The sequence below is a fragment of the Jatropha curcas genome, chromosome 6 (assembly GCF_041381405.1).
Source record: "Jatropha curcas cultivar XTBG-Jc1 chromosome 6, XTBG_Jcur_1.0, whole genome shotgun sequence".
Taxonomy (NCBI): Eukaryota; Viridiplantae; Streptophyta; class Magnoliopsida; order Malpighiales; family Euphorbiaceae; genus Jatropha; species Jatropha curcas.
In genome coordinates, this window is record NC_143156.1 from 16028333 (window position 1) to 16042669 (window position 14337).

A 14337-nucleotide genomic window follows, 5' to 3' on the forward strand; every position below is an offset into this window, starting at 1 on the left:
GCTTGAGAGGAGTGTTAGATTATATTGTATTTATTAGAATATTATTCTAGAGATCCTAGAGATATAGTTGTGGTTCTGTGATTATGATTAGGAATTATAAAGAGTGTATTACCATACTTGTAGTGATTCTTAGTTTCCATTTAAACCGTACATACTTAGGGAATAATAAAGCAAAAGCTTGAAATATTCTGTAAATTATCTCTTTTTATGTGTAATATAGTAGTTTGTCATTTTGGATGGTCTTTTTTCTATAGAACCTTTGTGTTATGAGGAATCATCGAATCCCAATCTTTCTCCCAGTAAAATAATAAGATGTGTGCTTTTTAAAAATTTCTCCTCTTCAAATCTTAATTTCTTTATTTCTTGAAGATTTTAACTGTTAATTTGTATTGATGCAAAAGGCTCCCACCATCGTGCCTTAGAACAGGTTTTGTTTTTGGCATTTGGCTGATCATCATTACAGAATATCAGATTTAAACTCGAGTTTTATATGATCAAAATGACAATTAAGCCCTCAAACTCCTATAGTGTTTGCTGTTTATTATTATACCTCCGGCTCGGAAAATAGACGTGAGGCTAGTGGACTTAAAAAGAGCCACAGAAGAACATGGCAATATCGTTCATATGATAACGGACAGAAATCTGCCACAAAACACACGTTTTCATTTCTTTCCCAAGTGCTAGCTAAGTACATAATGTCTTATATATATATAAATATATATATATATATATATATATATATATATATATGTCCAAGTACAAATGTTACAAATATATTTATATATAGAAGCACTAATCCACCAGCCTTTCAAAATGCTCAGCGCCAAAATCACCAATCCCACCTGCTGGTTCTGCACAAGGATTGATAAAAATGGACCATTAATATCATCATGCAAAGTTTCAGGGATGAATATCAAAGAGAAATACTTCGATAGTAAGCATACACATCCATCTTTTTTTATCTTAATATGTGAAATTAAGGTTCTTACAAAGAGCAAACCATTTTGTTAAGCTGTTGCATGAAAAGCATGCATAGGCAATTTCTTTTCCTTTCCAGTGTAGTTAAACATACCAACGTTGGCTTGGAGCTGTCTTGCCTTCCCTACTTTCTACTTTGAAGCAAAGCCAGCGCGGGGACAAAGGCGGTAGAGGGCGGCAGGTGAGGTCGGCATTAATATATATTATATTATATTTTATATTACAGACATATATATGGTTTGTCCTTTTGGATCACAGTTGAGCCTAGTCAAGCCCTCCAGCAGGCTAAGCAAAGCCTATAAATGAAATAATATCCAGCACACCATTCTCAAACTACTAAAATTCCTGTCGCCAAAAAATGCTATAACTAAGATTTTAGCATTTTAGTCAACCCACTCCTCACAGGTCTACAGTACTACTATACTAACAAGATGAGTATTTTAAAAGTACATAAAAATTTGCTAGACATTTTCCAGATAAAGACCAAACTGTAATTAATATTAATAAAAAGAAATTTGAACATTATTACCTAAGATAGTCAGGTCAAACATTCAGGTTAGTTTCCTCTCCCAGAATCCATATGTACAAAGGTGGATATGTAACATGGAGACCAACTATTTTAAGCATTCATCTTAAACAACTTCCGATGAAATATCTGCTGCAGTCAAAAGCGTTCCACGAAACCCTTCTTCAGCATGCGATTTATTCATTTTCTGGTCAGCAAGCTCATCTGTTTAATGTTAAGATCACGAAGGTCAGAATAAAATACAGCAATTTAGTGCAGAGAATCTAATCAAGGTCCTTTTTTCTCTCTTTTCTTTTTGGATGAATAGAAAGTATTAATTCAAAATCACTTAGAAGAAGAAGAATACATAAATCTAAAAGCAGGAACAACAAAGTATTATATCATGTACCAAAGTTAAGATTTAAATATATCTATCTAAAATAAAAGTGAGAAGAAACTTCTATTATGTTCTCTTTATATAAAATTTGAGAGATTACAAACACACAATTGTTTAATCTGTACAGGATGATATAGCTCCAGCCCACACCTATTCTTTAATACAACCTGCTACTCAACAAATTTCCACCAGCGAATACACAGACACTTGTATAGCATGAACTATGCTGATGCAAAGCAAAAGCAACAATTTAGATGTCTGCCACTTGGTGATGTTCAATTTTTCTAAAACATACATAAATTTATATAGAGGGGGATGCACTGTTGATAAATTATGTCAATTGAACTCTATTATAATGTCAGCAAATAAGACCAAATCTCATACTTCTGATGTAGGGCAAGTTAACATTTATGGTGGTCAAATCTCAAGTAATTTTAGAGAATTTTACTGTTGAGATTTAAAGAAGAAAGTACAGGGTTAATTAACTAATTACAGCTTATTAGAGTGAAAATAGAAAAGAGAAGAAATCTAAAAGGTTGTCTTAATGCTAGGAGTAACATCTACTGAGATAATTTAGCAGCAAAGATGGGAAAGTTTAAAAAAAGAAATGAGAAAACTAAACACAAATGACTTCAAAACCAATTCAAAATTCAAAGTGGCAATTGCCAAAACATAAGGAAATAACTACTACATATGTATTTGTAGACTTAATAACCATTACTATGAGTACTTAATTAAGAAAATTATAAACCAACTATACAATAGGAATCAAAATTTCTAAACAAGTCTATACTAATATTTTTCAAACAAAAAAATCCACAGTATTAATACCTAATTTTTTACTATACAGGAAATTTCACAATAAAAATAAGAATTTCAGAAATTAAGAATCAATAAAAAAATCCCTAAATCTAGTTTTACCTCCTTGCTAATATGAAGTGCCGTCGCGTCATATTCACATCTGGGCATGCTCATCCAAGTTGAGTCAAAAGTAACTAGAGGTGATAAATATTTCACCCAATAAATAAGGATATAACTATGGGTGGTGTTATTTCCAAAAAAACTGAATGTGAATACAAGAGCAAAATTTACTATTTGGACAAAATTGCCCTTTTATTCATTTTAGCAATCTCTTCTCCCTTTTGTTCTTTGACAACAACATAGTCCCCTAAATCTAAACTCGAGGGACTTTAAACATCAATTTAAAGTTTTAATGACTTTGTTGTTTCCATAATTTGAGGCAAAACATTTTTATCAAATCCAATATTTGTTTCTCATATTTGTTAACTAATTTACTGTAACAGATTCTCTCAGGCATTCCATCAAATTAACATCTTTTTGTCTCTTTTCTGCAAGCCATTCTATTTGGAAATCTAAAACCTTGCATACAGGGCATTCCAGCATACAAATCAAAGTCCATACCCAATCTAATAATGCAACCATGAACAACTCACCCAATTTTAGGTCCAACAACAAAGTACACGACTTTAGCACATAAGGGAACTCGCTATAATCTGGGCATTTACCGGAAGCTCTCATTTGCATAAAACATTCCAAGGCTTGAACCAAAAAGCCATTGGCAGCATAGGCAAGAGTTGGCAGTTAGTGGAGGGTGCTGAAAATAAGAAGAAAGTCATGTAAGAGGTTGAAGTTAGAGTGGATGGAAAAGAGAATCGAAAGGTGAATGGAAAAGGAAGGTTTGAATATAATTATTTTGGACATGAAGTTGTTGGCTTGGCATTTCCTGCTTCCTGTTGCTGTTGAAGACAAGAAGTTTTAGATTTGGGGGACATGAAAGAACAAAAGGGAGGTTAGATGGCTAAAGGGAATGGAAAGGGCAATTTTGTCCAAATAATGTATTTGCTCTGCCATTAACATCACGTGTTGTGGAAGTAACACCATCCATAAATATTTTCCAGTCAATAAATCACAATATTCAAAGAAACTATATTCATATAATTCAAACATAACACTTAATGTCCAACCAAAAGGCAATGGACAAGCAAAATGTTAATCTATATGACATAGGAACCTGAAAACACCTTAAGTGTAAGTACACCTTTATTTAGAAGACACTTAAATATGCAGTCTAGTAATAGCTAGTCACAAGATTTACACCCCATGGATAGCATATAGAAGAATTCTGCAAATTGCATAAAAAATGACCATTTATTTTACAGTAGCTTAAGCATTGCAATTACTACTTACCAGCAATATCTCTATGCTCATGGATTTCAGAGTCTTGCACCCAAAGCTTATCCCCGGGGAATATATTCAAGTCTGCAAGAGTAGCACATTCCTGATCAATTATCTTAGAACCTTTGTGAAGTATCTGGTTCTCTTTAACTACCTGCATCAATGTATGATGTTTGCCATCATAAATCAAATCTACAAGCAACAGTGATTATAACATGAATCAAGTCAAATAACAGTATATTGGCTGAATACATAAATTGAAACATGAATTTTACATAAAAAAACATTTATCAGCACCCTCATAACTTTTAATTTGACCTATCGAACACCTCAACTTTTCAAAGAGCATTCATTGAACAGAAATCAATTAATTGAAAAATGCATAAATTTGTGTTTTGTAGGTGAAATTTTGCAAGTTGTTGTGTTCAATAAGCACAATTTTGTAACTTGAAATGTTCAATGATCGTCAAATTAAAAAGTTTGAGAGTGCCAACAGACTTAAAATTTAGGTGCCAATTTATGTATTTTGCCGTATATAAAAGGTTAATCTTGGAAATGCAATGAATGGAAGCATCATTTGTAGAGGCAGACATGAAACCATCTGAAACCAAAACTTATCATTTATTGAGTGATCTGTAATCTCCTTTCTCTTTGTTTCTTTCTTTTAAAATCTATTTTGATTCTTCATTCTGACCTAGTCAAGGATAATCATACAAATCACGCATTTTTGATTCAGGCATACACGTCATTCATATATATCGAAGTGAGCATGATAAGTCAAATGTGACCATATTTATCAATCCTAGCCCAGCCCGGACAGTAAAACCGGTGAAACGGTGACCTGGGCACTAAATCAGGCTGAAACTGTGTCTTTAATTGAACCAGATAAGCTAGACACATAGAAACCAGATTGACCCAATGGGATTGTCTTGAACCGTGAGATCCAATGACACAGTCATTGCTCCAGTTCACACTTTAAATAAATAAAATTTTGTAAAAAGGATCAAATATGTTAGATTCGGGAGACGGAAATGTAAAAGATTTTTAATATTTTTTATGTATGTATATATAACAAAATATTTGTTTACTATTTAACTAGATACTCTTTCAACTACTTATAAAAGTAATACTTACAACGTATAAATAATAAAATTAAAAGAAGACTTAGAAATTGCATAAGGAATTAAGGTGTTACATATTATGTTTTGAAGTTTCACATTATATAAATAAAAACATAAGTTAAAAACATACGTACTAATATTTGAAGTTTGATTGTTAAAAAAAAAAAAAAAAAAAATTAGAAAATCACTCGGTCTCAGAGTTTATCTTTCTATATGCTTATATTACATTTGTGATTTTTAATCAATTTATAATAACATTATTACTTATTAGATAATTAATTTATCTTTAGCTGGTTCAACTGGTTGAACTAGTGACTTGTCAATCCAGCCCCTTAGCTGGGTTTAATAACTACGCATGTGACATAAAGATCAGGAATGAAATGCAGGAAAGCATCTTGGAAATGCAAGTAGAGGGGCTGCAAAGCTCCATACATATCATCTCCATCATAAACTAAACGTCACGTGTTCAAATCACAGAAATAGCCTCCTTGCAAATGCAAGCAGAAGGACAAGAATACTATTGACATCTTAACCTCCCCCAGGAACTAGCAACCTGCACAGGCAGCCTTGTTTGGCGCTAGGACACCATTCAATATATACTCGTGTAAAAACTGACAGAATAGCATTTGATAAAGAATTGTCATTTTATAGATGAAAAAATAGGGAATGAAAATGGGGAATGTCTTTTCTCAAACTTCCCCTTAATGTGTTCACTGTTGCGTAATGCAAAACCCAACAGGTAATTCCCTAATTGTGCTTAAGATGCCATCTAACCCAATCTATCCATTTTGGAGAGTATATATTTCTTTAGCTGCCCATATGTTGAACCAGCTTCAGAGTTGAGCATTATTCTATTGGTTTAGTAGCAGCTACAAAGACAAATTGATTATGCCTATTAAAAAAACTTTGGGATGATAATCCATGAAAAATGATCAGAGAGATTCAAAGGAAGCACAAAAACCCCTTCGTTTAAAATATTCCAGAACCTTCATACTTAAGATCTCTGATAGTATTTGGTCTGGTGACAAAAGCAGGAGGCACCCACCTGTACCACTCAGGCTCAATTCTCAGTTTCACCTACCTAAGTCTGAGTTTATGGGTTAATCTTTCCTAAATCACATAAAACTGGATTTCCTGTTACAATAAATAAACAAATATCTTTCATGCCTCATGCATGTAACAACGACATTAACACAGATTAATTCCCACATCATCATGCATCGAATTTCAAAATTCAGATATTTATGACTGCATTTGTCAATATGGCTTACCCCAAGTGATTCCCAAATCATCATTTTTAACTGGTATATTGATGTAGAACCAGAAACTTTCAAATTTACTGAATTCCCATAACTGGTCTTTCGAGAACGTTTGGAAGCTCGCCGATCAGGCTCAGAATTGGTCTCAGATGCTTCTAGAACTGATCTTGGAGCTTCCTTACCATGAACAAGAGATACATATATATCCTCATTGGAGTAATTGAGTTTCTGCATCAACTTGCAACTTTCCCTTTCCCCTATGCAGTCCTCACAAATCTATGAGAATTTAGAAAGACCTCAGTCAGGTTAAGAATTAAAACTTTCACTCGATGACATCAAACTTTAGCTCATAGAAAGGCATGTTCAAAAATGAACAAGGTTAAGTTTCAATTACCTCAGGACAAGTCCTAATTATAGGCTGTCTGGTTTCAGTCTCATTATTTACTTCATCTTGAGGATTCAGATGCTCCTCATTTATAGGAATCTCTTCGCAGGAGCCAGCCAAATTGTTTTCCGCAACATTACTGGGCTCAATTATTGCAAAAATACCCTTATCCTTACTACCACTCCATTCTTCACAGAAATTATTCCAGTCATTCTCAGTAATGATTGTTAAGCCATCTGTCTAGAATCCAAAGGACAGGGGAATTGGGGGGAGGAGGAAAAATATGACATTAGATCACTCAGTAGAACTACCTATTCATTTTCCCTCATTTTGCTGGGCTAATCATAATAGTATTGCTTAGAAGCAGAAATGGTCAGATTTACATTCTTGCCAAGAACATATTAAATTAATATATTCATCATACTTACAGTAGAACCCTTCTGAAATAGTATGCCACGTTTGAAAACCAGGTCAGGAGGACGTTCTAGGAGCCGTAAATGCTGAAAAAGGAAAAATAAAATATAAAGAAAATGAACAAGAATAATATTATAATGCATATCTTTATGATTATAATACGGGTAGAAATAAAATGCAAGGATTTGATAGTTTCCAAATCATTTGCCACACCATATTTCCATATCCCCAGCATTCTAACATATGCATTCTATAGGATAGCAAAAGGCGAAAAATGACTACAAAAGAGTCAAAGAGAAGGCTGAGCTTGAAATCCAACTCGAGGCAGTTGGATAGAGGAGAGAGCAGCAGGGAGAAAAGAAGGGAATGCCAACAACTGAACATAAACATTGACTTCAACTGTTGTTTATGCGAAAAAATGTCTAGGAAAAGTAACTATTATGATTGAGAAGAATTTTCAAGCAAAGTTGCAAGTTACCTTTTCACATTTTAACGAATCAATTACAAAATCCAGAGTTTCAGGTTCCACTGATGAAGAGAGATTCTTGCCACTTGCAGTTACATAATTTCTCCATTTTGCAAGCCATGAAGAGGGAACCAAGTAATACTTGCAGTACAAAGAAAGGGGAATGCCTTTTCCCATGGCCAGTTTCTCATGATTCTGGCGTTGTTTTAGCTTCATTGCTCTGAAGTACACAGAAAATCAAAATTCACGAGCATTACACATAAAATACTTATGTAACACATGCAATATTCTAGACATGTAAATGACCTTAAAGAATCCTCCAAACAGGCAACTTCAGAAAGTTCATCGCAGCACTGGAGACACTGCTCAGAATCAGAAGGAAAAGTTGTACAACCCAAAGGATCATCAGGTTTCACTGCAATCGCATCCTCATAAAAGAAGAGCCAAAGCTTCTCTGGTACCAGCAATCTCTTGGCACCAGACGCTTGCTCAGGCATAAGTTGCCCATGAGGGCACCTAATTGGAACTGTTGGCCCTGCATCACCTTCGCTTGGAGCATCAAGGTTTTTTCTTCTCACCCATTGCTGCAACCTGCAAGTGTAAAAGAAACAGAACACTAGAAACCTTCCCCAGAACCACAGCAAGCAAAATGCTAATGTTCAAAGATCAGGATGACATATATGCTTTAATATTCAGTGGTGTATGGGGACAACAAAAAACTATATACTGTTATGACAACAGTTGATTCCTAAAATATTGAAAAAGTCCTCCGGCAAGCCACATCTAATCTAATCACAGATGTAATCACAACATATTAACAGGAAAAGGAGAGAACCAGTATGAGATATACAATCGTACCATGTCTTAGATACATAATATGTTCCATCAAGACAGTTCCCTGCAAGTACATCAGATGCCAGGTCCCTCATTAATGCCCTTCGATCCCTATAGCTATCGGCACAGACAACAGATTTTGCACCATCAATCAGGCAAGCCATGCAGTAGTCATCATTTGTTAGTTTTGGCCCTCCACCATACTGATTTTACATGCATTTAACAAAAAATTATCAGCAAAGGTTGCACAATTCAGCAAGAAACCAAGACAGAAAAAAGGGTTAAATGAGAGAGGAGGAACCTGAGGTAGTCAGACATGAGCTCACAAAGAAATAGAGAATCAAAAACATGGCTCTTTAACAAACTTTATAGAGAATAAAAAACATTCCTTAACAAACTTTAAACTAAGAAATACAGTTTCAAGTTTTACATGATGAAAGAGAAAACACTCCATATGTAAACAAAATGAGTTTCGCACCATGAATACTTTTTTCGAAATGAAAGCAACGCAATCATCTAGTTAGTCAGAAGCCAAAAGACGAAACAAATTTAACATGTCCACTGACCATCAAGGCAAAGCAATTTTATTGAGGCAAGCCTTGCCAAAGTTAGTAGGCAATTTATGTAAACCCAAATGGATCTTAACTCAGGACTTAATATGGCAGCCTGAATTCGAGTAAATTTGAGGTTTTTCCAATCTTAATATAGTTTTCTTTTTCAATCTCTCTCTATATATGTGTGTGTAATCAATGGTTTAATTACTGGTGGCACTTCAATTTACTTGGGTAAGTGACTTTTTGCCACTTTGCACCTCATCATACGAGGTCTGGCACATTAAAGGCATCTTCATATTTCAACTATACACTAGAGAAACCCCTGATATATATGACATAGTTTAATTGAATATGAATGGTTTAATTACTGAAGGCACCTCAATTTACTAGCACAAGTATTTTTTGGCACCTTGCACCTCATCATACATGAGATCTAGCACATCTTTCACATTTCAACCAAACAACACTAGGGAAAGAATTGATACATATGACGCAGTTTCGCTGAACATGAATTGTTTAATTACTGAATGCACTTCAATTTACTTGGGCAGGTGACTTTTTGGCACCTTGCATCTCATCATACATGAGATCTAGCACATTAGGCATATTTCACATTTCAACTATAACTAGGGAAAGCATTGATAGATATGATATACTTTCTCTGAATATGAGTTAGAAGAATTAGAAATGTAGATACCTTGGAGAACAGTTTGGTCCAAGCTTCAGCAGACAACCTCTTCATAGAGCCAACTTTTGAAACTGGAACTTTTCCATGCGAGCATTGGATGGGGGTGTTATCTATTGAACTGCTGGAAGTTACAGTTAGTAAAATTGTAAAAAGCCTAAACAATAGCCAAACAGCAATGTCAAGATCATACAGACAAAACATGAACACATAAACTACAAAATAAATCATTAAGATAATTATAGTTGACTGTGATGGTAAATGGTAATGCAAAGAATTGTAGCTGTGTTTTGGCCTAGACTAGATGTAGCACATCTCCAAGCAGTATAAAGAAGCAAATAAAAAGAAGGGCACCTTCATATGAAAATGTTGCAGCAACATCATGAAACTTGAACTTACGTTGGAGTAACATTGTCAGCCCACTGGCGAAGCCAATCAACAGAAACCCAATAACATGGTGCTTCAAATGACCGTACAGGAGCTTCAGCAAGAACTGATCGCACTTCTTGTCTCCTTTCTGCAATATTATTCACCTCTTTTTCCTTCTTCATTTTGTACCGTTCGCAAGCATCAAGATACGATGCATTCAAATTCTTTATGTCTTCAAAAAGGTGAGATGGAAGAGAAGTTTCATGTGAAGAACTCTCATTACTTTCTAATTCAATTTTGCTGTCACCACAAACAACAGGTCTTTTCTCATCTACCTTCTTGGTACGCCTAAGAGTATACATCAGCATATATGCATCATTAGATGAAAATGTTCCGGCAAGACTATCAGTGCTCGGTTTCAAAGACTGTGGCTGAGCAGTGTCAATATGATTTCCATTAGTAACAACATGAATTTCTTCTATGCCAGCTGGAGGCTCACTATTAACAACTTTTGATGTAGAAGTTGAAGAGCCTTCTCCAAATGGATGAAGACCTAAGTTTGAGACATGCTCATCATCAAATTCCCACCACTGCCCAGTATTTTCATCCTTAATATGAGCAGTATAATGACCACTGTTTACAGCCGTTCCCTTGTGAATCAACACTGCTGACAGGTCATATATCCAATCCAACATAGAAGATTCAGACAATCTCTGTCTCATATCCAGAACTCCAGGGAAACAAAATGCAGATGTGATTTTCTTCTTTGTTGTCGTCTACTGACAGAAACCAATATGAGCAAAAAGCTTAAACACTTTATTATATATACCAAGAAAGTTTTACATTACATCTAGTGGTAATGTTCTCAGATGAGGAATAAAGTGAAAAACATCAAGTTGAGATCTCAAACAGCCAGGGTTGGAATTCAAAGTACCAAACCACTGTTAAGACCAAACGATAAAAGCAAAACACCTAATGTTATTCACAAAAACACAATAAAATTGGCACCAAAATACAGATCAGTTATGTTGCACTAGTTATCACAGCAACAATGAAATGCCTGATAAATGCCATCAAATTATGACCATCCTTAGACTTTCAATCACAGAATGGGCAATAAACAATTGCATATGTCAGCCTTAACAGCACACTGTTTTTAGATGCCCCATCATCAAACTTCCACTATAAACAATGTTATGACAAACATAAGCAATAATTTCCCATGGGTATAATCAAGCACCCATCATAAGCTCTGTATAACTATTGTACAAGAAGCCACATCTGATGTAGCTGCTACTGTTCTCATGAAGCATGTAAAAATCATCCTCCTTATTAGACAATATAGCCAGACTCTAAATTGCTAATTGCCTAAAACATTTTAAAATAAGAAAAGTAACTGATATTCGGGAGAGGCATGAATATACATAATGATTTATAACACAATATAACAATAATAATAAGAAAACAGAGAAGTTTTCAAACACACATCACAAAGTACCTTTGGAAGGAAAACACAACGCTTAAGCTGAAAATTTAGGACATCAGGCAGAGTTCTTAGTTTGATACTTCGAATAGCATCAACCCTCATTTTACACAATTCACAGAAATATTGATTCTCGCCATGAAGTTCTTCCACGCTAAGATAATCATCTAAACTCTCATCCAAATTTTTCAATCCTTTTACATTCAACTCCAGCTCATAGAAGTCTTCCATCTTTGAAGAAGCTTCAGAATTTTGTCCACATTTTGAGCACCTATACAGAATTAACACAAAAGCAAATGGTCAAGTCAGCTTCTAAAACAAACATTGCCTTTTTCTTTTCCTTTCTCTTTTTTCAGAGGAACTTTCAAGTTCAAATGGAAGTGATTATGCCTCTTTCTTAATGTATATAAATCCATCTCCATTCTTCCTATGTTCTTCAAATAAATTCTGAAGGTTAACTACTTTCAGACTGTATCACTCATTATCACTGTTCATCCCACCTCAAACAACACAAGAGGCAGAGAGATATGGCTTACATCATTAAGATGTATCTAATGTGTCCAGTGAAAACATTTGGTTCATTTTCACATACAACGATTACTCAAAACAGCAAATATTTTATTTGTACTAAAAGGAAGGAACTGCAGATCTAAAAGACTAGCAATTTTCTTACGTTGTTACATGTGACACACTTCCACAGAAGAGATCTTGAACGATTGTTCTTGCTTTGGAAACTTTAGAATGGCTTAGACAGCGTTCAAGCAAGGAAAGAAGTAACGTCAAGAACTCATGGCTATCCTGCTGAACTCCATTATCTAACTCCAGCGTCTTTATAAATGGAGCTGAGTCAATGAAAGCCATTTTACTTGCATGCAACTGTGCAAAAAGCCGAGCAAGCTGATCCAAAACAGGCTGTTGTTTCAATACTTCAGATTCAACAGAGAAAACCCCTTCTCGAAAAGATGTATTCATGTAAAGACATTGAAGTATGCTATTGGCATAGCATGTTGCTCCCAGGTTTGTGAGGCCAGCAGGTGAACCAGCAGAAGCACGAAGATCCTTGCATGGGTCTGGGCCAAGGGCTTGAACAATATCAGACAATTTTTGCCATAACCCAGATTTGCGACTGCCATTGGGTGGTGGAATCAGGCCACAAAAACAGTTGGGATTATCTTTAGTATTCACACGACAGCCTTGACAAGCTGGTTTCCCAATCATGTACAGTTGATTTACATCATCATTGGTTATTTCACTTGTTGCATGAATTTTCCTACACCAAGGACCAGAAAAAACTCAGAAACAACACATAGCAGAGCATGCTTATGAAGTAAAAAAAATATAATCTACGGGAAAGACAAATACTTGTACCTCAATATTTCAGAGGTGATATTAACATTATCCTCCTGTCGTCTTTTGTTTTTACTCCGCGTAGTTGGTCGGCTCATTGTATCACCGACCTATGATGCAATGAACAGCGATCATTTTCACACTGATAAAAAGGGATTAACAATTTACTGCTAAAAAGAAAAGAGAGGGTTTCATTTCAAATAAAATGCAGCCAAGATATGAAATGGTTTTTCACCTCTGCAAATCAAAATCTATCTCCCCAAGTTTGCAAATCACAAGTCATCTCCTTAAGTTTAAAAAGTAAATGGAGTTGAAATTCATCTCCTTTTCTAATACCAATTCAATTAATTCAAAAGGAAGACACAAGAAAAACAAGTTAGATAGAAAAATAAATAAATAAAGCACAAAAAATTGGACAAGATTGGAGATTAAAACTTCACAAAATGTGATAAAGTTGTCAGTTGAACTAGAAAGAGATAGCAAGAGAAGGTAAGAGAAACAAAAGCAGCAAATTGAACGCCAAACAAGTAAGCATCTCTGTTCAACTCATTCTATGTTGTATATGTGCACATTTTATGTTCCTTAAATTCATCCTTACGGTTGAATAGATAAATAAAAAGATTTGAACAAATAAAGGAACCTAGAAGAAGAGCTGTCCAGCGACCATTGTGGGTGTTCGGGTGGGCTGAGAGACTTGAAGAAGGCTTCAAGAGTGAAAGAGGAAGTCGTGGGCGAAGACAAACAGGAAAAAAAAAGGAACAAAAAGGAGATAAAGAACAAACCTGGAAACGACGTCGGCAGAGAAGATCGCCGGACGCTATCAGCTTCGGCAACGTCAATGAAAGTCCGACCGGAAAGGAGGACCGGGGAAGTTAAGAACGCGTGAGAAAGACAGAGAGCCGCGAGAGGGAAAGTAACAGAAAATAAAAAAGGGAAAAAATAGGGCAAATACCAATCCGAAATCAGTGTCCTGTTGAAGCCTCAACTTTTATTAATCCACGAAATCCCATTGTTAAATTGTGACCCAAAAATTTTAAAAATATAATCAACTTTAGAATTTTTTTTTTTTTTTCATTTTTTACATTTACTAGTGTTATCCTGATTCATGTCCGAAATAAATTCGTTCAAGAAGGACTCGAGAAAATGTTGATCGTAAATGAAAGGATTGGTTACAAAGAAAAAAGAGGAGTCGCACTATTTGGAAATCAATATTTTATTTTTTAATTTATACAAAATACATATATGAGCTAATAAAAATAAAATTAAAAATAGATCTAATCTATAAATTTATCTCTCTACTTAAAAAAAAATTTTAGCACCAGTAACTTTTACTTTGAGCAATTG

The 14337-nt window shown here is 34.8% G+C and overlaps 1 protein-coding gene across 3 annotated transcripts; it reads right to left on the bottom strand.

Annotated features, from left to right (window-relative positions):
- Positions 1 to 643: 643 nt before the first annotated feature.
- On the bottom strand, positions 644 to 13972 carry UBP26 (ubiquitin-specific protease 26). 3 transcript variants are annotated; one of them, XM_089722776.1, is made up of 15 exons: positions 13776 to 13970; positions 13015 to 13103; positions 12320 to 12916; positions 11662 to 11917; positions 10194 to 10939; positions 9807 to 9915; positions 8580 to 8758; positions 8028 to 8312; positions 7734 to 7941; positions 7270 to 7341; positions 6851 to 7081; positions 6469 to 6732; positions 4089 to 4230; positions 1508 to 1708; positions 644 to 851 (listed from the first exon to the last, which is right to left on the bottom strand). In XM_089722776.1, exons 2-14 carry the CDS (start codon positions 13089 to 13091, stop codon positions 1611 to 1613), a joined length of 3264 nt encoding a protein of 1087 aa, XP_089578902.1. In that variant the 5' UTR covers positions 13092 to 13103; positions 13776 to 13970; the 3' UTR covers positions 644 to 851; positions 1508 to 1610. The 3 variants fall into 3 exon arrangements, with proteins under 3 accessions (XP_089578902.1, XP_089578901.1, XP_020539967.3); XM_089722775.1 differs by having other exon boundaries at positions 9807 to 9918; XM_020684308.3 differs by lacking the exon at positions 644 to 851 and adding an exon at positions 2802 to 2875 and having other exon boundaries at positions 1611 to 1708; positions 9807 to 9918; positions 13776 to 13972.
- Between the last annotated feature and the right edge of the window lie 365 nt (positions 13973 to 14337).

What these genes read in the sequence shown, in the direction of transcription:
- UBP26 (XM_089722775.1), bottom strand. Translation starts at nt 13,091, where the DNA reads ATGAGCCGACCAACTACGCGGAGTAAAAACAAAAGACGACAGGAGGAT. An exon ending in TATTATGTATCTAAGACATG is followed by an intron (nt 8,313 to 8,579) that starts GTACGATTGTAT and finishes TTACACTTGCAG; the next exon opens with GTTGCAGCAATGGGTGAGAA. An exon ending in TGAGCATAGAGATATTGCTG is followed by an intron (nt 1,709 to 4,088) that starts GTAAGTAGTAAT and finishes AACATTAAACAG; the next exon opens with ATGAGCTTGCTGACCAGAAA.